The following is a 22,364-nucleotide window of genomic DNA, read 5'->3' as shown; positions in this document are numbered from 1 at the left end:
CTCTTAGAAGACATTTAGGGGTAAATTAGAGATAAATAACACCACAGAACACTGAAAGCCAGGACTGGAGGCTGCAAACAAACTTTATAGGACTGTGGGAAACTTGGCCACACCCATGGTAAGTCGGAATCTGCCTAACTAAAATCATGGCAGACCATGGATGTTGCTGGACCAGACAGTGCTGGACTAAAGAGGTTCAACCTGTATTAATCTCACTGTGAATTAACACTTAAACAGGGTCATAATATACTTAAGGTGACCATATCTCCCTGTCCCAAATACAGGATGGGGAGATATGGGTGGGCAGGGGAAGGGGTGGCTCCTCCTGGCTCCACCAAGCCCTGGAGAGCCGGGAAGGAGGCGGCAGCCACCAGCCCTCCCTGAGCCCTAAGAAAGCAGCAGCCACCAGCCCTACTCTCAGGAGCCTCTGGAAAGTGGCAGCCCTACCCCTGGAGCCTCGAGAAAGGTGGTGGAAAAGCTCGGGGGAGGGAGGGCCCAAATACAAGAAAATTGGTCCCTTTTAAAAAATAAGTAGACACACCTTTTGGCATCCCAAATACAGGTCACTGGCTCTCAGGGCTACGTCTACATTACAGACTTATTTCAAGATAACAGCTGTTATCTTGAAATAACGCTGTCACCGTGTACACTACGCATGTGCTATTTCAAAATAAATTCAAAATAGCTGGTGCAGTATTTCAAAAATCAGTAACCCTCGTTGCAGGAGGAATAATGCCTACTTCGAAACAGATACTTCAAATAGGTGCTGCTATGATGCCATAATGGTGCTATTTTGAAATAGCATTATGGCTATGTCTACACTAGCCCCAAACTTCGAAATCGCCATGTAAATGGCCATTTCGAAGTTTACTAATGAAGCGCTGAAATACATATTCAGCACCTCATTAGCATGTGGGCGGAGGCAGCACTTCGAAATTGATGCGGCTCGCCGCCGCACGGCTCATCCCAACGGGGCTCCTTTTTGAAAGGACCCCACCTACTTCGAAGTCCCCTTATTCCTATGAGCAGATGGGAATAAGGGGACTTCGAAGTAGGCAGGGTCCTTTCAAAAAGGAGCCCCATCAGGACAAGCCACGCGGTGGCGAGCCGTGTCAATTTCGAAGTGCTGCGGCCGCCCACATGCTAATGAGGAGCTGAATATGTATTTCAGTACTTCATTAGTAAACTTCAAAATGGCCATTTACATGGCCATTTCGAAGTTTGGGGCTAGTGTAGACACGGCCTATGTGTCCAGAAATGCTATTTTGCAATAGCTGGCTGCTATTTCAAAATGCATTTTATGTGTAGTTGTGTGATTTCGAAATACAATATTTCAAAATAAAATATTTTATTTTGAAATACCTCTGTTGTGTAGCCGTAGCCTCCAAGACCAGGCAGCACCGGCATGAGAAGCTCCATTCCTCAGCTCATTCAAGGGAATAGTGCAGAGAAGGTATTGAAGGCAGGGGAGAAAATGGACTTTGCAAGGGACAGGAATCCATTCACTTCAAAACTCCCCCAAAGCAGGCTCTGTTGCAAGCTGTGTGTGAATGACTATTGGAACAGGGACAAAGTAAGGCTGTAATTCTCTCATTTTGATGGCATAAAAGAAAGAGCTACATCATCATTCCCATTACAACAGACAAACAGCTTTTTATCCTGTTAAATCAGCTCTGCCCCAGCATTCAACTAAGCAGCCACTTTCTTTACAATATATATTTAAAAACCTCCTCTCTAAAAGAGGCCTTAATCATCTTTTTTTGGCATTCAGCGTGACTGTGCTTGTTCTAAGGCTGCTGGAGTGAATCTCTGTTTCATACAGCCACTTTCAGAAGCTCAGCCCTCCACTGCACCATGTTCAGCCGCCCCTTGTGAAGAGGACTTAAATCCAATGTGTCAGTGTGACACAGGAGATGCTAATCACAGTCGCATTGGTCAGGCTAGCTTCTCAATGAGAACTACGTTATCCCAAACCAGGCCTCAGATTGCCAGTTCAAGCAAGTACAAGGAGAAAAAAAACCTTTCCATTTCAGAAACTGATGGAGCGTATCCACGACTTGGCTATGTCATCATGTTTACAGACAACCGAGGAGAAAAATGAGAGCGGGGAGGAAACAAGGGCACATGTGTCACTTCGGAAACCCCACTGTTTGCCTTGGCTTATTTTTTCCCCCATTCCTCATTACCTCGTGGAAAAACTCCAGGATCCATGAAAGTTGCCATGCTGAAGTTTGCAAGTACGAACAAGAACACGAGCCCATTGTAGATAGGGATGGCTGGGGAGATAGCTCTTGTTAACCAGGGGCACCTGCAGAGAAAAATAATTGTAGATGAGGACTTTTTATGAAGCAACAAGCAGTTGCTTCCTGTTCACAACATGTAAGCAGAAATTTACCCTTACTAGTCCCCACAGGTCACACAGTGGTTAAATTTGTTACCCAGGAGTTAAAACAACTCTTAAGGCTGGTTTAAGTGATCTACAATATATATTATCTGCTCTATAAAGCACAATAGTTCTATAGGGCAGAAAGGACTTAAATGTTTATTCATAGAGTTCTTGAGATATGGAGCATTTTTTAAAAAATGAGCTGCCATTTTACTTCCTTGTGCATTTCTGCAACCTGTCCAGACTTTTCTTTTATCAGTGGCAAAATTCTCTTTCAGGTGCGAAAACAGAATAACTTAATGCCTTTATTTGGGGTTACTCCTGATTCCCACTGGTGTTACTCAGAACATAATTTTTCAGTCTTCAATTTCCAGAGGATGAACAAATAGGAAAACAAATAATTTCTATCAAGCTTTTCTATTTCCTGTTCAATTCTCCCCTTAAGTCCATAAATTTCACTCTGAACATCAATGAAAATGCTCTTTTTATGCAGGAAGTGCACAGTAAAAATGTTAGTTAAAATTAGTGGTAGCTCTACAGGGGCCAGCAGCATGCAAGCATGCTTCTTAAAATATTGTGCATGGCATCTGCCTTGTAAACTCTTTTTGCAAAGAGTGTACAACTGATGACCAGGAAAGCTGTTCTAGCTGCAAAGGAAAAGGCTCTTGCACCAAGAGGGACAGGAATGCCAGAGACCACAGATAATTTCCCTGTTACATAGACTATACTTGAAATGATTTTCCTTGACAAAGGAATTTGTTCACTCATTCTGCCATTTGTAGCCCCCTGTAAGCTTAACTAGGAAACCTAAACTAATGCTTCTCCATTTTGCATATAGAAGTTTCTTATTGTAGGGTTCCTATAAAGCTTAACTCCTAAAGAAAATGCCTGAAGAAAGTATGTACTTTAAAAATGAGAACAAAAAGGACCCAGGGCATTTTAGACCACTTAGCCCAGGGGTCTGCAAGAGAACTAGAGAAAAGAGCTATTTTTTCATATTTGCCTACAAAATCAAGACTTAAAAAGACACAATGCATGTGAATATGAGACAGTCATTAATAAATGTTACCCCTATTTTAAGAACAGTACACACATAATGATTTGTACCAGTTACAAAGTTGTTACCCCCATCTCCAGCCTTTGCCCACCTCAGCCCCCAAATCTTCCCCCCATCCCCTAGCTTTACCCCCATCCCACAAATCCATCCCCCATTCCCACACTTAACACCTCTCACCCCCAAACTGCCCCCATCCCCAGGCTTAACCCTTCTCAGCCCCAAACCTGTCCCACAATCCCCCGGCTTAACCGGCCTGGCAACGAGCTCTATGCATTGCCACTGATCCTGCATGGCCATTACCCTGCCCCCTGCCACTACCTCCTCCTTCTCAGCGCAGCCTCAGCAGGGATAGGCTCAGCTGCCCTTCCCCGCAGCTCTCCTGCAGGCTTAAACTTCCCCCACACACAGCATGTGGGCACCTCCCTGGGGCTCCTTGACTGCTCAGCATCTCTGGAGGCGGCCACTGCTTAAACAAAAAATCTAAATTCAGTTGGTTTAATGGCGGGCAACTGAATTTATTTTTTTTGTTTAAGCAGCAGCAGCCTCCAGAGCCGCAAGTGGCTCTGGAGCTGCAAGTTGCCAAACATTGACTTAGCCCAACTTCAGTAACTGGAAAGATGCTAGAACATATTATTAAACAAACAATTTGTAAGTACCTAAAGGAGATGAGGAATAGTCAGCATGGATTTGTCCTGGACAAAACATGGCAAACCAAAATAATTTCCTCTGACAGTAGTACTGGCCCAGAGGATGGAGGGAAGTCATAGAGTTTGTAAATCTTGGTTTAGTAAGGCTTCAGTCTTACATGACATTCCCATCAGTGAACTAAAGAAATGTAGTCTAGATTAAATTACTGTAAAATGGGTGCATAACTATTTTACAGACCATACTTAAAAGAGTAGTTGTCAATGATTCACTGTGAATCCTGGGATAACGTACCAATTGGAATCCCACAGAGGCCAATCCTGGCTCCAGTACTATTCAATATTTTCATTAATGATTTGAATAATGGAATGCAAAGTGTGCTTATAACATCTGCAAAGGACACCAAACTGGGAGGTGTTGCAAGCACTTTGGAGAACAGGATTGGAATCCATGACAACCTGGATAATCAGAAAACTGGTCACAAAGCCAAAGGACAAAATTCAATAAAGACAAGCACAAAGTACTGCACTTAGGATGGAATGATTAAACACACACCCAGGGCCATTGATGGCAGTTGGGAGGGCAAAGAGGGCTTCTGCTCCTGGCTCCAGTGATTCAAAAGGGCCTGGGGCTCCCAGCTGCCACTGCTGCCACTGTGACAGCAGTAGTGGCCAGAGCCCTAGGGAGCACTCTGCTTGGTGCTAAGAGATGGCTATGGGAATGGTGTGTCATGGTCCAAGCATCACTGAGTGCTGGCTGCCTCCAGCCCTGCTGCTTCTGCCCAAGGCTGCCCCCTTTCTGGGACCACAGAGCCACCCATCCCCCCCGACCAGAGGCCCAATGATTCTGTCGTGCCCCCCGCATTCAACTATAATACGTGGAATAACTGCCTAGGTATTAGTAACTGCTGGAAAAGGGTCTGAGTGCTATAATGGATCACAAATTAAATAAGAGGCAGCAGTGTAATGAAATTGCAAAAAAGGTGAATACAATTTTGGGATGTATTAAGAGGAGTGTTATGTACAGGAGATGTGACGTAACTGTGCTGCTCTCTTAAGGCTTCAGTTAGGCTGTGTCTAGATTCAGTCCAGCTGCCGGCAGCATGATGCAAATGAGGGCTCGCAAAATTGCAAATGGATGCTCATTTGCATATTTACAGCAGGAAAAAAAAGCAGTGTAGATGTGGTTCTTCTGGCAAAAGTCCCCTCTGTTGCCAGGCTCTTATCCCTGATTTTTTTCAGGGATAAGGGGCTGGTGACAGAGGGGTTTTTTGCCAACAGAGCCACATCTACATTGCTTGTTTTCTGCTATGAATATGCAAATGAGCAGCACAAATATGCAATTTCATGAATCTTCATTTGCATCAGTGCTGCCAGCAGCCAGACTGAATCTAGATGCAGCCTTAGAGTACAGTCTCCAGTTCTGGTCATCACACTTCAGGATATGTTAAGGGCTGTTACAAAGTGGATGGGGAACAACTGTTCTCTACCACCACAATGGTAGGACAAGATATTATTACCCTAACCTGCATCAAGCTATTAGAAAAATCTTTCTAACTATAAGAGGAGTTCAGCTTTGGAACAGGCTTCCAAGTAAAAGCCTTTTGTGGAATCCCCATCACTGTAGGATTAAGAACAGGTTGAACAAACACCTGCCAGAGATGGTCTAGGTCAGGGGTCGGTACACCCTGGCACACATGCCATTCTCAGCATGTGAGCCAATCTAGAGTGGCACATGGCGGGGACTCCAGCCCCACCCCTATGCAGCATGGGAGGGGTGGGAGCATGGGGCCATAGCCAAAGCCCCTGCTGCAGAGGCCCAGCTGCAGCATGGGGCCAGGGCCAGAGCACAGGGTGGGACCGAAGCCCCTGTCATGGGGCCCTATCTGAGCCTAGCCATGGGGTCCCTGCTGAAGTGTGGGGCTCGGGCAGCAGCGGGAGCAGGCCTGCCATATGCACAGCCTGCAGGTAGCAGGCACAAGGGCCTGGGGTGCCCTGGTCAATCCCTTCTGCCCACTGCACTACATGGTAAAGCTCTGCATCTTCATTTATTTATTAATGAAGCTGTTGTAAGTAGCACCATTACTGCCTTTAAAAGTATCACCAACGCTCGGCCTGTACCCGGGGGTCAAAAGGTCAAATTTCGGCACTCCATCTCCAAACGATTGTTGACCCCGATCTAGGTTGAGGGCTGTGATGGGCAACCAAGGCTAGCAAGTGGCCACTTGACTGGCCCTCCTTCATCTCAGTAGCCTGCAAAGACTGTCGTTACTGAGACAGTGTCCCAGGATAGGGTAGTTCATTAAATGTGCCTGCATCCCCAGAATCTGTGAGGTGTGCAAACTGAACAACAGCAGCGCTTGGTCTGAATGCAGAGGAAGCACATGGCTCTCATGGTTCTATCCTTAACATGAGGGTCACATTAGTAATACCAATAGGAAAAAACCTACATGTCAAAAACGAGCAAAATCCTGTAACCCTGAATGTGAGCAAGAGTAAACAAAATGTCTCACAAGCCACACGTAGAAAGAACCCTGATGGGCTGCCTGTGGGCCACAGGTTGCCCACCACTGGTCTAAGTTTTGTCTTAGCACAGAAGTTTTCACTAGATGATTGCTCAAAACCCCTTCCAGTCTGACATGCCTAAGATTCCATGAAAAAAAGCTTATTAAAAAGTCACATGGATTTTGCAAACAGAAGTAAGAAAAATATAGAGCAAAAACGCCTCCCCCAAAAGTTTGAGTCTTCACCGCTGACAGGGCACCTTTAAGCCGTGTCTACACGTGCACGCTACTTCGAAGTAGCAGCACTAACTTCGAAATAGCGCCCGTCACGGCTACACGTGTCGGGCGCTATTTCGAAGTTAACATCGACAGGCGGTGAGACGTCGAAGCCGCTAACCCCATGAGGGGATAGGAATAGCGCCCTACTTCGACGTTCAACGTCGAAGTAGGGACCGTGTAGTCGTTGCGCGTCCCGCAACATCGAAATTGCGGGGTCTGCCATGGTGGCCATCAGCTGAGGGGTTGAGAGACGCTCTCTCTCCAGCCCCTGCAGGGCTCTATGGTCATCGTGTGCAGCAGCCCTTAGCCCAGGGCTTCTGGCTGCTGCTGCCGCAGCTGGGGATCCATGCTGCATACACAGGGTCTGCAACCAGTTGTCGGCTCTGTGGATCTTGTGTTGTTTAGTGCAACTGTGTCTGGGAGGGGCCCTTTAAGGGAGCGGCTTGCTGTTGAGTCCACCCTGTGACCCTGTCTGCAGCTGTGCCTGGCACCCTTATTTCGATGTGTGCTACTTTGGCGTGTAGACGTTCCCTCGCTGCGCCTATTTCGATGTGGTGCTGCGCAACGTCGAAGTTGAACATCGACGTTGCCAGCCCTGGAGGACGTGTAGACGTTATTCATCGAAATAAGCTACTTTGAAGTAGGCTTCACGTGTAGACGTAGCCTTAATGTCCTGATAGCTAGGCATGACCCCATGCCCACAGCAGCTTAGAGCCCTACCCTTCTTAGTATGTCTTCCATCACCCTAGGTTGTGTAATATTTGGCTATTACTTACATCTATATTTGAGCCAGAAAAAGCAACAGTCCTAAAGCAAATCAGCTTTCCCCAAATCTAATTTAAACTGTTCTATTCCGGACATATCATTTTAAACAGCTGTGAATGGGGCTGTTGACCTTGGAGGAAGATCATCAAAGAGGCCCTTGTGGCTAATATTGGAATGGCAGATCCATTTGCATGTTCATTTGCTAATGAATGAGCAAAACACAGAGTTTCTCATACATTCTTCTTCCCTCCCCAACCACCTGAACAAGATCAGGTGTTCCACATTTTATTTCATGGAGTGCCTGTAAGATTCTTGACTAATAGCTCAGCTAAGCTTTGTTTCACTTCAATCAGCCTGTATGTGCTGGATTTGTTTGGGAGACCTGTAGAATGGTCAAGCTGGAAGAGACTAATACCCTGTTACCAACAATAGCCAGATGCTTCGAAGAAAGGTGGTAACTGGATATTGTCTGTTCAGGAAACCTCCTCTAAATCTGTTACAATTCCATCATTCTGTAATTTCATCCAGCTACGGATGAATCCATTTTCCCCAGTGAAGGAGACAAGACATCTCAGTGATCAAGAATCATAAAAACAGGGAGTCCTGCAGCACCTTAAAGACCAACCAGTTCATTATGGTGTGCTCTAATAAATTTGTTAGCTTTTAATGTGCCACAGAACTCCTTGTTCTTTTTGCTGAAACAGACTAACACAGCTACCGCTCTGAAATTTGTCACCATGCAAGGATTATAAAGTTGTTCCTTACCTGTCAAGCAGGGAAGAGGCAAGTCAGCAAATGAAAGGACAGGGAAGTCATTCTTACCAATAACTGGCCACACACAGAGTGGGCCATTAATGAGTGAAACTGCATTGGATGATTAATGTGATAACTGTTAACGTTCTTGTGTGTGATTTGTCATGTTCCCAACAACCACAGAATAACACTAAGAAAACTATAACCATACATGAAACTGTAACAGAGAGGGAGCCGTGCTAGTCTATACACTATCAAAACAAAAAGCAGCCAAGTAGCACTTTAAAGACTAGCAAAATAGTTTATTAGGTGAGCTTTCGTGGGACAGACCCACTTCTTCAGACCATATCCAGACCAGAACAGACTCAATATTTAAGGCACAGAGAACCAAAAACAGTAATCAAGGAGGACAAATCAGAAAAAAATGATCAAGGTGAGCAAATCAGAGAGTGGAGGGGTTGGGGGGAAGGTCAAGAATTAGATTAAGCCAAGTATGCAGACAAGCCCCTATAGTGACTCAGAAAGTTCCCATCACGATTTAAACCACATGTTAATGTGCCAAATTTGAATATAAAAGCCAGCTCAGCTGCTTCCCTTTCCAGAATGGTGCGATAATTCTTCTTCAGTAACACACATACCTTTAGGTCATTGACAGAATGCCCCATTCCATTAAAATGTTGACTAACTGGTTTGTGTATCCAGAGTGTTTTGATGTCTGTTTTGTGCCCTCTGTCCAATATACAAAGCATCTGGGCATTGTTGGCACATGATGGCATATATGATGTTAGCAGAGGAGCATGAGAAAGTGCCTGTGATTCTGTGAGTAACCTGGTTGGTTACTACTAACATCATATATGCCATCATGTGCCAACAATGCCCAGATGCTTTGTATATTGGACAGACTTCTAACTCCCTTAGACAAAGGGTTAATGGGCACAAAACAGACATCAAAATACTCCAGATCCACAAACCAGTTAGCCAGCATTTTAATGGAATGGGGCATTCTATTAATGACTTAAAGGTATGTGTGTTACTGAAAAAAAAACTTTTGCACCGTTCTTCAAAGAGAAACAGCCGAGCTGGCTCTTATATTCAAATTCGGCACATTAACATGTGGTTTAAACTGGGATGGGAACTTTCTGAGTCACTATAGGGGCTCGTCTGCATACTTGGCTTAATCTAATTCTTGACCTTCCCCCCTAACCCCTCCACTCTCTGATTTGCTCACCTTGATCATTTTTTTCTGATTTGTCCTCCTTGATTACTGTTTTTGGTTCTCGGTGCCTTAAACATTGAGTCTGTTCTGGTCTGGATATGGTCTGAAGAAGTGGGTCTGTCCCACGAAAGCTCACCTAATAAACTATTTTGCTAGTCTTTAAAGTGCTACTTGACCGCTTTTTGTTTTCATACATGAAACTGTTCATTTACTGGAGGAGCAGCACAACCGAAAGACTTCATGTAAGTTGAAATAGAGGGCATAGTGAGTCGTCATAAGCACTAGCCAGAAGCTCTGGTCTCCTTTCTACTTCTTCCTTCCACAGCTTTTTGTAGCATTAAATATTGTGTAAAATGAAATCTTACAAAAAGGGGCATCTGGGTTTCTCATCTGTTAGAATGACAAGTAAAAGCAGAAAGTGGGGTCAAGCCAAAACCAATCTCTGTAAAGGTATGTTTTTAAGAAGCCATAGCTATCCTGACTCTTTCCCACAGTCTCTTTGAAGGAGAACTTGCTGGAGAAAAAAGTCAGAAAAAAATATAGCTGGATGGGGAAAGGATTCCCTGGAAACAGCACCATCTAACTGTTCTTCCTTCACACACTTTTTTAACAAAGGCCTTAGCTCAAGTTTGGAAGTTTCTTTTGCTACTGATGCTCTGTAAAGCAGTATGACTTTTGGCACCTTGCAGCTCAGAAGTTCACAGTCATGCTTATGCAGATTCCACAAGAGAGATGCCCTTCTCTTCTGGGGATTTGGATTCAAGTCTAGGCCAAGGCACAAATAAAAAATGCCTTTGGTTGCCTTAACTGCCTTCCTCCACCTATTTACTTTCCAAAATATTTCAGTGCCTTGACAAACTTCTCTTTCGCTTTGATATGAAAAGCTTCCAGTGCAGTTAACTATATACTTTGGCATCATGATACCTGACCAAGGATTTTCTGAAACTATGGCAACTCCTAGAGTTTGTATTTTAAACTGCAGTCCTGAACTGAATCAGTATGGTCTCACTTTCAAGTATGGACCAAGTTCAACACTGCTATGTGTGGGAGATATCTCCCAAATTTCCATCCCAGAGCAGCAGAACTGCAACAGAGATTTCTTACAACTACAAACCTAAAAATTATGTCCTCAGACAGGTGAACTATGTTAGAATGATGCCATTTGTCTGGCAATAGGTGTGTACTTTTTGGAACAACAGAACTATTCCCAGTTAGGCTATCCAGGAATAAAGTAATTTTATTAGTTTATCATGGACAGTTACAAGTGGGGTATTCCAAAGACAACAACTGTACAGCATTACCTGGTGAGTTGCCACACCTGTTGCTTTGCACTTCTGGGATGAAAGTCTGTCCACAAGGATAGCTTACTGATGAGAAGAAGGATAGCTCACTGGTTTGCACACTAGCCTTGTAAACCCAGGACTGTGAGCTCAATTCCTTGAGGGGGCCTTTCAAGGGTCTAGGGCACATTAGATTGCAGGAAAAAAAAAATCTGCCAGGGATGGTGATAGGCCCTGCTGTGAATGTAGGGGACCAAACTCACAGACCTCTCAAGGTCCCTTCCAGCCTTATGTGATATATGTCACTAAAGTCAATGCTTGTTTTGCTATTGACTTCAGTGGGGCTATTATTTCATACTAAGACTGGAGTCCAACAGGAACAGAACTAGCCCACTGCATGTGTTACTGCTCTGTATTTCTCATCTCTCACTTTCAGGAGAAGCCAACCCAATATGCTATCTAGTTCAGTTGTCCGAATTCACTATAGTACAGTTACTGAGTTTTCTCTCAATTTCCCACTGTTTTTACTTTGGAAATACACCATCCCCAATACAGAGATTTTCAGCAAAAATACTACAGGTTGAACCTCTCTAATCCAGCACTCCGTCATCTGGCAACATCCCTGGTCTGACATAACTTTAGTTAGCTGGATGCCCAATTATCATTGATATGGCCAAGTTTCCTCCAATCCCATAATTTTTTTTTTACAATCACCAGTCCTGGCTCTCAGTGCTCTGTGCTGTCATTTAGCTTTAATCCCCTAAATGTCTTCTAAGAGCCCAGCATTCAGTGCAAGTGTTTGTAATGCTGCTAAACAACATTGACCTCCCATGGTTCAGCAAATTTGCTAGTTTGGCACTAGTCAGGTCCCGAGAGTGCCGGAGAGGTTCAACCTGTAGTAAGGTATAGGCCAAAACTAGATGCATTTGTTCAAGCAGTCCCACCTTAAAAACTTTAAATCTGGATTCAAACCATCCCTTGCTGCGAACTGGAAACCTAAAGCCAACATATAATGTTTCGCAGAACCAAAGCCACTCCACTATTGCTCAGTTCAAAGTTAGCAACATATATTTTCAAAAAACAAAGAAAGCAATCCCATAGCACCTTAAAGACGAGCAACATAATTTATTAGCCCTGTGTCTACACGAGCCCCTTCCTTTTGGAAGGGGCATGTTTATGAGCAGGTTTGAAAGATGCTAATGAGGCACTGCAATGAATATGCAGCACCTGATTTTAGCATACTGGCGGCGGCAGCGATTTGAAAGTGCGGCTTTGCGAATCGTGTGCCACTCATGGAGACGGGACCTTCCGAAAGGATCCCCCAGTTTTCGAAAGCCCTTCTTTCTAACATCAGATAGGAAGAAGTGATTTTGAAAACTGGGGAGGTCCTTTCGGAAGGTTCCATCTCCACGGGCAGCGTGAGATTTGAAAAGCCGCACTTTCGAATCGATGTGGCTGCCATTATGCTAATCAGGCACTGCATATTCATTGTAGAGCCTCTTTAGCATCTTTCGAACCTGCTCATTAACATGATGCTTCTGAAAGGAAGGGGCTTCATGCAGACCCAGCCTAGGTGATGAGCTTTCATGAAAAAGACCCACTTCTTCAGAACTGGAGAATTACTCCAGAGAATTTCTCTTCGTAATTCTCCAGCACTGAAGTGGGTCTTTCCCAAGAAAGCTCATCACCTAATAAATTATACTGTTAGTGTATCTTCCGTGTTAGTCTGTATTGTCACAAAACAAAGAAAGCAGTCCTATAGCAAAGACTAACAATATAATTTATTAGGTGATGAGTTTTCATGGGAAAGACCCACTTCACCAGAGCTGGAAATTTATGGAGAGAAATTCTCTGGAATAATTCTCCAGATCTGAAGAAGTGAGTCTTTTCCATGAAAGTTCATCACCTAATAAATTATATTGTTAGTCTTTAAGGTGCTACAGGACTGCTTTCTCTATTTTGTGAAGGTGCAGACTAACACGGAAGATACGCTCTGAGACCATATATTTTCAACATTAAACATTAGCTGTTCTTCACAGCATCTTTATGAGGCAAGCAAGTTAACCCACATCTAAAATTTACCAATAGTTTGACTTGACTTATTTGCAAAACGTATTATCTTGCCCTGTTTATTGCCGGCTGCTGCTTCAGTGCCACTGTTGCTTCTGTACTTCCCAGGATGTCACAAATAACTGCCTGCAGAATCAACTCCAGAGCAGCTGCCTTTCTGGGTCACATGATGGAAGAGTGCCTCATTCCAACACAAAAGGCTCCTAAGAGGCGACAATATTGGACATATAAATGGATACATTCCTATTGCGCCGTAAGCCCCATCATAGGTGACAGGCAGTGGCATTTGTAGCACCCACTTTGATGTATTGTGTACAATAGAATTGTGCAAAAATTGAGTACCATTAGTCTCACAGGCTCAAAAGCATTTTGCCACTCATCAGCACATTCTCCTGAAAGACTAGCAAACAGTCCCCTGAGGGAGTTCATATTATAGAGCATTTTCTGCAGTAGAAAATGAAGCCAGGAGTTTCTGATGTGCATTTACACCAAAAAGTAGCATAATGAGGTTCTGCATGACGTCTTTGTTTTCTAAACCCTAGAAGTCAATTTCCTATTAGAGAAAGCTCGACCTCCTTATCTTCAGAGAAACACCTAATAACACTCTCACTCAAGAAGCCAAAGGTAAGAGAATGGAGACAGTGCCAGATACTTTATGTCTTCAGTTGCTTCCTGTACAAAGCAACCAGCTGTGCCCCACTTGGCACAACTGCAGGCTTGAAGACTCCCTCCCTCATACAGAGCTATTCCTCCCATAAAAGTAAAAATTTAAAACTCCAGTTAACCAGAAATAAGGGGCACAACAAGCCCCCGTTCCAATTTTAAGTTATGCCTCTCACCAAAACCAAGAAAATCTGCAGACTACTATTATTCTTTATCTTCAGCTGCGCTAGAAGGAGAAATTCACCAGAATAAGAGTCTTTTAACATTTTTGTTTACTACAAAAATGTGAGTCAACATGCGCCAGAAATGTATATTTTAGATAGCTGTGACTCTCGAAACCCAGCACACAACTACATAGACAGCATTTTCTGCATAATTACACATCTTTGGCAGAGAGCAATTCTGTACATAATCCCTTGCAGAGTAATTTAGGATGATAGATTTAATTTAATTTATCCTATTTGCTCTCAGAACCCCTGTCACAATAAAATTAAAGGTTAAAAAGATTAATAAAACTTCATAGGTGTCTAATACACTTAAGCATCATTAACTGTCTTCCTTCATTAAATTAAATGGCTTGCAATCTTTTTCACCTGATGCTGAGAAGTAGGACTCATCTATCTCTCACAATTACAGTTTGCCTGTTTTCAATAGTTAAAAAAAGTTATTTGTTGCAATACGGAATTAAAGTTTTATTTGAACTAAACCATTAATCAACACAAAAAAAAAGTAACATTTGTACCACTGGGTCTGTCAATAACCATTTGTTGAGTCTTTTCTTATATGTAGATTACAAACTCCCTGCATCAGGGACTGTCTTTTTGATCTATGTTTGTACAGTTCCTAGCACAATGGATTCCTAGACTATGATTAGGACTCCTGGGCAGCATGGTAGCACACATAATAATAAAAAATTAGACACAGGTACTAGAGAAAGGCCTGAGCCTCAGAGCTTGAACACAAACCTATCCTTCCAACCAACATTAAGGATGGTTGTAGTCAGGATTTTCGGTTGGCCTGTTTTGTGGCAGCCCCTGTTGCCTTAATCATTTTGATTAAAAATACAAAACAAAACAAAACAAAAACCACCTGGGAAAATTCTGTCCTAGCTATCTAACAGACTACTTCTCTGATGATGCAATACCATGGCAGGAAAGATCAGCAGAGACACTTGAGATGACAATGCTCTGGTTTTAACAAGAGGCAGCTGCTTGCAGGGTATTTCTCAGGATAGGGCTAGGGTCTGCAGGAGGGAAGGGTGTGAGAGAGATTTATTTTGTAAGTTAGCCTAGGGAACAAACAGGAAGAATTAGAGGCTCTGGCACAGTCAAAGAAGTATGAAGTGGTTGGAATAACGGAGACTTGGCAAGACTTGGCAAGCCATTCCCAAATAGGTCAAGGAAAGGACAGGGTCTTGTGTGCGTGAAGAAGTAAGGGATGTTAAATGGCTTCTATACAAGATGACTTCCACAGAACTGAGCAGGGGCCATGTACAACTTGACCTGATGCTTACAAACAGGGAAGAACTAGTAGGAGAAATAGAAGTGGGTGGAAACCTGGGCTGCAGCGACCATGAGATCGTAGATTTCAGGATCTGGACAAAAGGAAGGAAGATGAGCAGTAACATACAGAGACTTGATTTCAAAAGAGCAGACTTTGACTCCCTGAGAGAATTGATGAGCAGGATCCCTTGGGAAACAAAGATGAAGGGGAAAAGAGTTCAAGAGAACTGGCAATATTTTAAACAAGTCTTACTGGAGGCACAATTAAAAACCATCCCCCTGCAAAGTAAGAAATGCAAACACAGTAGGCAACCAGCTTGGCTTAACAGGGAAATCCTTAGTCAGCTTCAACTCAAAAAGAATGCTTACAAGAAATGGAAATGTGGACAGTTGACCAAGGAGGAATATAAACATATGGCTGGAGAATGCCAGGGAGTAATCAGGAAAGCAAAAGCACAATTGGAACTGCAGCTGGCAAGGGATGTGAAGAGGAACAAGAAGGATTTCTACAGGCATGTTAACAATAAATGGGTTATCAAAGAAGGTATAGTGCTGTTACTGGATGAGAGAGGTAACCTAGTGACAGATGATGTTGGAAAAGCTGAAGTACTCAATGCTTTTTTTGCCTCAGTCTTCACGGACAAAGTCAACTCCCACACGACGGTCCTAGACAATGCAGTATGAGACGGTGGAGGGCAGCCATCTGTGGGGAAGGAACACGTTCTGAGCTATCTAGAAAAACTAGATGTACACAAATCCATGGGTCTGGATTTAATGCACCCAAGGGTACTGAGGGAACTGACAGATGTCATTGCTGAACCTTTGGCCATTATCTTTGAAGAATCTTGGAGATCGGTAGAGATCCCAGATGACTGGAAAAAGGCAAACTTAGTGCCCATCTTTAAAAAAGGAAAGAAAAACAATCCAGGGAACTATAGACTGGTCAGCCTTACCTTAAACCCTGGCAAAATAATGGAAGGGATCCTCAAGGAATCCATTTCGGAGCACTTGGAAGAGGGGAAAGTGATCAAAAGTAGCCAACACGGATTCACCAGGATCAAGTCCTGTCTAACCAATCTGATTAGCTTCTATGACAAGGTAACAGGCCCTGTGGACATGGGGAAGTCAGTGGATGTGATATACCTTGACTTCAGCAAAGCTTTTGATACAGTCTCCCACAACATTCTTGCCCATAAGTTAAGGAAATATGGATCAGATCCTTGCACTATAAGATGGATAGAAAGTTGGCTTGATGGTTGGGCCCAACGGGTACTGGTCAATGACTCAACATCCAAATGGCAGTCAGTTTCAAGTGGAGTACTGCAAGGTTCAGTTCTGGGGTCAGTGTTGTTCAACATCTTTATTAATGACCTGAATGAGGGACAGGATTGTACCCTCAGCAAGTTTGCAGATGACACAAAACTTGGGGGAGAGGTAGATACGTTGGAAGGTAGAGAGAGAAACCAGAGTGACCTGGATAAATTGGAGGACTGGGCCAAAAGAAATGTGATGCAGTTCAACAAGGAGAAGTGTAGAGTCCTGCACCTGGGACGGAAGAATCCCAAGCATTGTTATAGGCTGGGAACTGACTGGCTCAGCAGCAGTACAACGGAAAGGGACCTAGGGGTCATGGTGGATGAAAGGCTGGATATGAGTAAACAGTGTGCCCTTGTAGCCAAGAAGGCTAAACGCATACTAGGGTGCATTAGGAGAAGAATTTCAAGCAGAAATTACTCTGACATCTGTTGGGAGACCAATACATCGGTATACAAGCAGTCCAGGAAATTTCTGGAGAATGTTGGGGATCACTTCTTGGTACAAGTGCGGAAGGACCTGACCAGAGGTCGTGCGCAGCTCAACCTGCTGCTTACAAACAGGGATGAATTAATAGGGAAGGTAGAGGTGGGGGTCAGCCTGGGGAAGCAGTGATCATGAGATGGTAGACTTCAGGATCCTGACCAAAGGAAGGAAAGAGAACAGCAAATTACACACCTTGGACTTCAGAATAGCAGAATTTGACTCCTTCAGGAACCTGATGGGCAGAATCCCCTGGGATGCTACCATGAAGGGAAAAGGAGCCTAGGAAAACTGGCAGTATTTTAAGGAACCCCTATTGAAGGTGCAGAAAGAAACTGTTCCGATGCACAGCAAGAGAAGTAAATATGGTAGGAGACCAGACTGGCTTAATGGGGAAATCCTTGGAAAACTTAGGCACAAAAAGGGAGCTTACAAAAAGTGGAAACTTGGACACATGTCTAGGGAGGGGTATAAATGTACTGCTCAAGAATGTAGGGCAGTTATCAGGAAGGTGAAAGTGCAACTGGAATTGCAACTCGTGAGGAATGTGAAGGATAACAAGAAAAGCTTCTACAGGCATATTACCAAGAAGAAGGTGATCAGAGAGGGCGTGGGGCTCCTACTGGATGAGGAAGGTAACCCAGTGACAGATGATGCAGGGAAAGCTGAAGTACTTAATGCTTTCTTTGCCTCTTTCTTCATGGACAAAGACAGCTCCCGGACTAATGCGATAAGTGATGCATTGTGGGATGAAGGTGGACAGCCTTTGGTAGGAAAAGAACAGGTTAGGAGCTATTTAAAAAAGTTAAATGTACATAAATCGATGGGCCTGGACCTAATTCATCCTAGGGTTCTGAGGGAATTGTCGTATGTTGTTGACGAGCCCTTGGCCGTTATCTTTGAAAAGTCATGGAGATCGGGAGAGATCCCGGATGATTGGAAAAAGGCAAATGTAGTGCCTATCTTTAAAAAAGGGAAGAAGGATGATCCAGGGAACTATAGGCTGGTCAGTCTTACATCAGTCCCTGGAAAAATCATGGAGGGGCTCCTCAAGGAAGTCATTTTAAGGCACTTGGAGGAGGGGAGAGTGATAAGGAATAGTCAGCATGGATTCATGAAGGGCAAGTCACGCCTAACCAATCTGATTAGTTTCTACGATGAGATAGCTGGCTCTGTGGATAGGGGAAAATCAATGGATGTGATTTATCTTGACTTTAGCAAAGCTTTTTGTACAGTCTCCCACAATATTCTTGTCAACAAGTTAAAGGAATGTGGATTGGATAAATGGACTGTAAGATGGATAGAAAGCTGGCTAGAAGGTCGGGCCCAGCGGGTAGTGATCAACGGCTCGATGTCGGGATGGCAGTAGGTTTCTAGTGGAGTGCCCCAAGGTTTGGTTCTGCATCCTGTTCTGTTCAACATATTTATCAATGACCTGGATGAGGGGTTGAATTGCACCCTCAGCAAGTTTGCAGATGACACTAAGCAAGGGGGAGAGGTAGATACATTGGAGGGTAGGGACAGGGTCCAGACTGACTTAGACAAATTGGAAGACTGGGCTGCAGGAAATCTGATGAAGTTCAATAAGGACAAGTGCAGAGTCCTGCACTTGGGCTGGAATAATCCCAAGCATTGTTACAGGCTGGGGTCCGACTGGCTCAGTAGCAGTTTTGCAGAAAAGGACCTGGGAGTTGTAGTGGACGAGAAGCTGGACATGAGTCAACAGTGTGCTGTTGTAGCCAAGAAAGCTAATGGCATATTAGGTTGCATCAAGAGGAGCGCTGCCAGTAGATCCAGAGAAGTGATTATTCCTCTTTATTCGGCTTTGGTAAGGCTGCATCTGGAGTACTGTGTCCAGCTCCGGGCCCCCAATTATAGGAAGGATGTGGATACACTAGGGAGGGTCCAGCGGAGGGTGACCAAAATAATTAGGGGGCTGGAGCGTATGACTCATGAAGCAAGGTTGAGGAAATTGGAACTGTTTAGTCTGCAGAAGAGAAGACTGAGGGGGGACTTGATAACAGTCTTCAACTTACTGAAAGGAGGTTGCAAGGAGGCTGGAGAGAGGCTGTTCACAGTGGTTACGGATGGCAGAACACGGAACAATGGTCTCAAGTTGCGGTTGGAAAGGTCCAGGTTGAACATTAGGAAAAACTTTTTCACTAGGAGTGTGGTGAAGCATTGGAATGGTCTACCCAGGGAAGTAGTGGAGTCTCCATCCCTGGAGGTGTTTAAGTCTCGCCTCGACAAAGCCCTGGAGCGGCTGATCTGATGGTTTTGGTCCTGCTTAGAGCAGGGGGCTGGACTCGATGGCTTTTTGATTTTGATCTAGAGAAGTAGTTGTTCCCCTCTATTCGGCATTGGTGATGTCACATCAGGAATATTGTGTCCAGTTTTGGGTCCCCCAGTATAAAAAGGATGTGGATGTGCTGGAGCAGGTTCAGCGGAGAGCAACAAAAATGATTAAGGGGCTGGAGCACAAGACTTATGAGGATAGGCTTAGGAATTTGGGCTTGCTTAGTTTATAGAAGAGAAGACTTAGGGGTGATTTAATAGCAGCTTTCAACTTCCTGAAGGGGAGCTCTAAAGAGAAGGGTGAGAAACTGTTCTCAGTGGTGTCAGATGGCAGAACAAGGAGTAATGGTCTGAAGTTAAAGAGGGAGAGGTGTAGGTTAGATATTAGGAAAAACTACTTCACCAGGAGGGTGGTGAAGCATTGGAATGCATTGCCTAGAGAGGTGGTGTATTCTCCATCCCTCGAGGTTTTTAAGTCATGGCTTGACGAGGTCCTGACTGGGATGATTTAGTGGGGGTTGATCCTGCCTGAAGCAGAGGGCTGGACAAGATGACCTCCTGAGGTCCCTTCCAGCCCTATGATTCTATGTTTCTAAGTTAGGGAATGGTTTTGTTTTATGGTGCAAGACAAGCAGGTAAGATCTGTATCCAAACTTCGTCTGTGCTCAGGGGTGCTTGCATCTTGTAGGTTCACAACTGTTTTACAGTAGCAAGCAGAAACCTTGCTGCTTGTAGTAGAAACCCAAGTAGTCTAATAGAGTCTCAAGAGGCCTCCATTACTTTGTGGGATAGGGTGGGGAGGGAAAAAAAAAGATAAGCAGAGGCCTGTGTTTTTAACAAACATTAAAAAATGCATAACCTGTAAAATGGCAAACTCTCTCTGCAGAGGCGACTCCTGTCCCATGGTCCTTAGCCTGGCTGCTCACACAAGGCATTACAATATGGTGTACAGGGTTACAGTGGTGCTTTGGTTTGGCCCAGCTGCCCTTCATGACAGGTGGGCAGATGAACTAAACCTGAGCGTCATGGTGACCTTGCATGCCAGGTTGCAATGCCCAGAGGAGGTAGCTGGTCCTAGCCATGCAGGGAAAGGAATCATGGCTGTTGGTTGATTGTGGAGTTAGGCTTGTACTGAAGGGGGGTAATGTGGGCTAGGCTCACTCTACCACCACCTGCTCCCCAGAGGCTGGGCTCAAACACACACAGATAAAATGAAATAATACACAGTTCCCAAAAAAATAATACAAAAAAAACCAAGGAAACACCAAAAAGTTCACACCAACATCCAAACTTTGAGTTGCCTACCCAAATCAAACCGGAATCTTCTGGGGGTTTGCTTATCAGACTACTGAACTGTATCTAATGTTTAATCAGAGTTTAGTACACATCCTTCCTCTGGTGGAATGAAACAATTTCTTTCTCTTCAAACCACAAGGTTTACAGCTCAGAGAAAGAATACCTTTTTTAACTCAAATCAATTTACACACTATTAGGGTGATGCAACAATAATGTGAAGTAATTGGCTCAGTTCTGTTCAGCCATGCAGACCTAACTAGCTCTGCAAGGTGGAGCCTAATTAGATAATGAGATGGGCCATCAAGAAGGCATAACTGAATAATTTCTGGTATGAACTTGATCGAGGACCTGCCAATTAGCTGTTTTCTTAAGCTGTCCCAGCTTCTTCTTGTTTAATAAATTCCGAGTTTATTTTCCTATATTCTCTTCATTAAAAACAAATATTTAATTTAATCCAAAAATTGTCCAAGTAAGAGACCGTAAATTACCACTGGAACCTGCGCGATGGTTTGACATTAGTCATATTTTACTAGCACCTTGTAACCCCCAGCCAAGATCCAGACTTATTATCCTAGGCCGGGGGGTCAGCAAACAAAATAGCAAAAAGAGACATTTTTTCCCATTTGATAAAAAATTCAGTAATTCAAGAGCCGCAATATATGTGAATACGAGATGGTCCTTGATATATAACTTCAAACCATACATTTTGTAACCCCTATTTTAAGAACAGCGCACACAATGATCTGTAATGTGCTACATGTTTACCGCAAGACATTCACAAACTTTTTACATATTCTATTTCCTCACACTTTACATATGTGTTTGTACCACCATCTTCCTGACTTTCACTTTGAACCTTCTCTCTCCCTGGAGGACACTAAGGTGAGTTGTCCAATATTTTGAAATCACATATCTTTTGCTATTTAGATATCAGTTGTTCATTGTTAGGCTTTCAGACACTCACCATTTATCAAAAATAATCAGGACTTTTTTTTTTAACTTTTAAATTATAGCATTGGGAGCCACAAAGAAGTCCTTAAAGAGCTGTAGGTTGCAGGCTCCTGTCCCGGCACAGTACATACAACCCCTTTTCTGAAGGCTTCATAGCCCTAACAGATGAGGCAAAGGTTAGGAGAGGAAATACCACACTTATAGAAGAGAATGGATTTGCCTTTGGTCACATGGCAGAACCCAAGACTCTTGATTCCTATGCCACTGATCAAGCCACCAATCCAGCCTGCTTTCTCACTTTTAATAGCATCTGCATTAGAGAGAGCCCAAGCAGACTTGGGAAAAGTCCAATTCTAGATCTGAATTTTGCACGTCAGGCCCATCCCTGCTATTAAACAGAGCAAAGCATTTGGAAGAAAGAATGTTCAACAGTCATTTGGGGAAAGTTTGATGTGCAGGGCACAGTCTGTATCTCACAGTGAGGAAACACATCAAAGCCCTCTTAGCTGTAAATGCTGAAGAGCTGAGGCACAGACTTACACAGAGGAGGCCTGGAGGGGTTTTTCAGTTCATACTCAGCTTTCTTCCCCAAAGTCACAGGTAAAGCAGATTTCTGATGATGTACAGTCAATACAGTGGCACCAAGAAAACATCTTCCATTTTTGGTCCCCACTGAAGATACTGGGGGATCTCTGTACATCTAAATACATAAGACCTGATTTTCAAAGGTACCAAGCACCTGCATTTGCAAAGTCTTTTATTTAAAAATATTTTTGGAATATTTTTTAAATAAAGAGTATGTCTGCACATCATACACAATACATGGTCTTATGCCAAAAGCACAAGCTTAGGACTCAGGAGACCTGGGCTTTAATCACAGCTCTCCCAGGCTTATTTGGATAAATT

The 22,364-nt window shown here is 43.8% G+C and overlaps 1 protein-coding gene across 1 annotated transcript in view; it reads right to left on the bottom strand.

The window, feature by feature from the left end:
- The window catches only part of ZDHHC8 (zDHHC palmitoyltransferase 8), a 220,958-nt gene that overhangs the window by 42,509 nt on the left and 156,085 nt on the right, over window positions 1–22,364 (bottom strand). Inside the window, exon 2 of the mRNA XM_075012948.1 lies at window positions 2,187–2,308. Within this exon, the coding sequence (XP_074869049.1) occupies window positions 2,187–2,308 (122 nt within the window). The remainder of the gene's footprint in view (window positions 1–2,186; window positions 2,309–22,364) is intronic.

Source organism: Carettochelys insculpta, chromosome 18 (assembly GCF_033958435.1).
Source record: "Carettochelys insculpta isolate YL-2023 chromosome 18, ASM3395843v1, whole genome shotgun sequence".
Taxonomy (NCBI): Eukaryota; Metazoa; Chordata; order Testudines; family Carettochelyidae; genus Carettochelys; species Carettochelys insculpta.
This window is presented reverse-complemented; position numbering and strand designations above follow the sequence as displayed.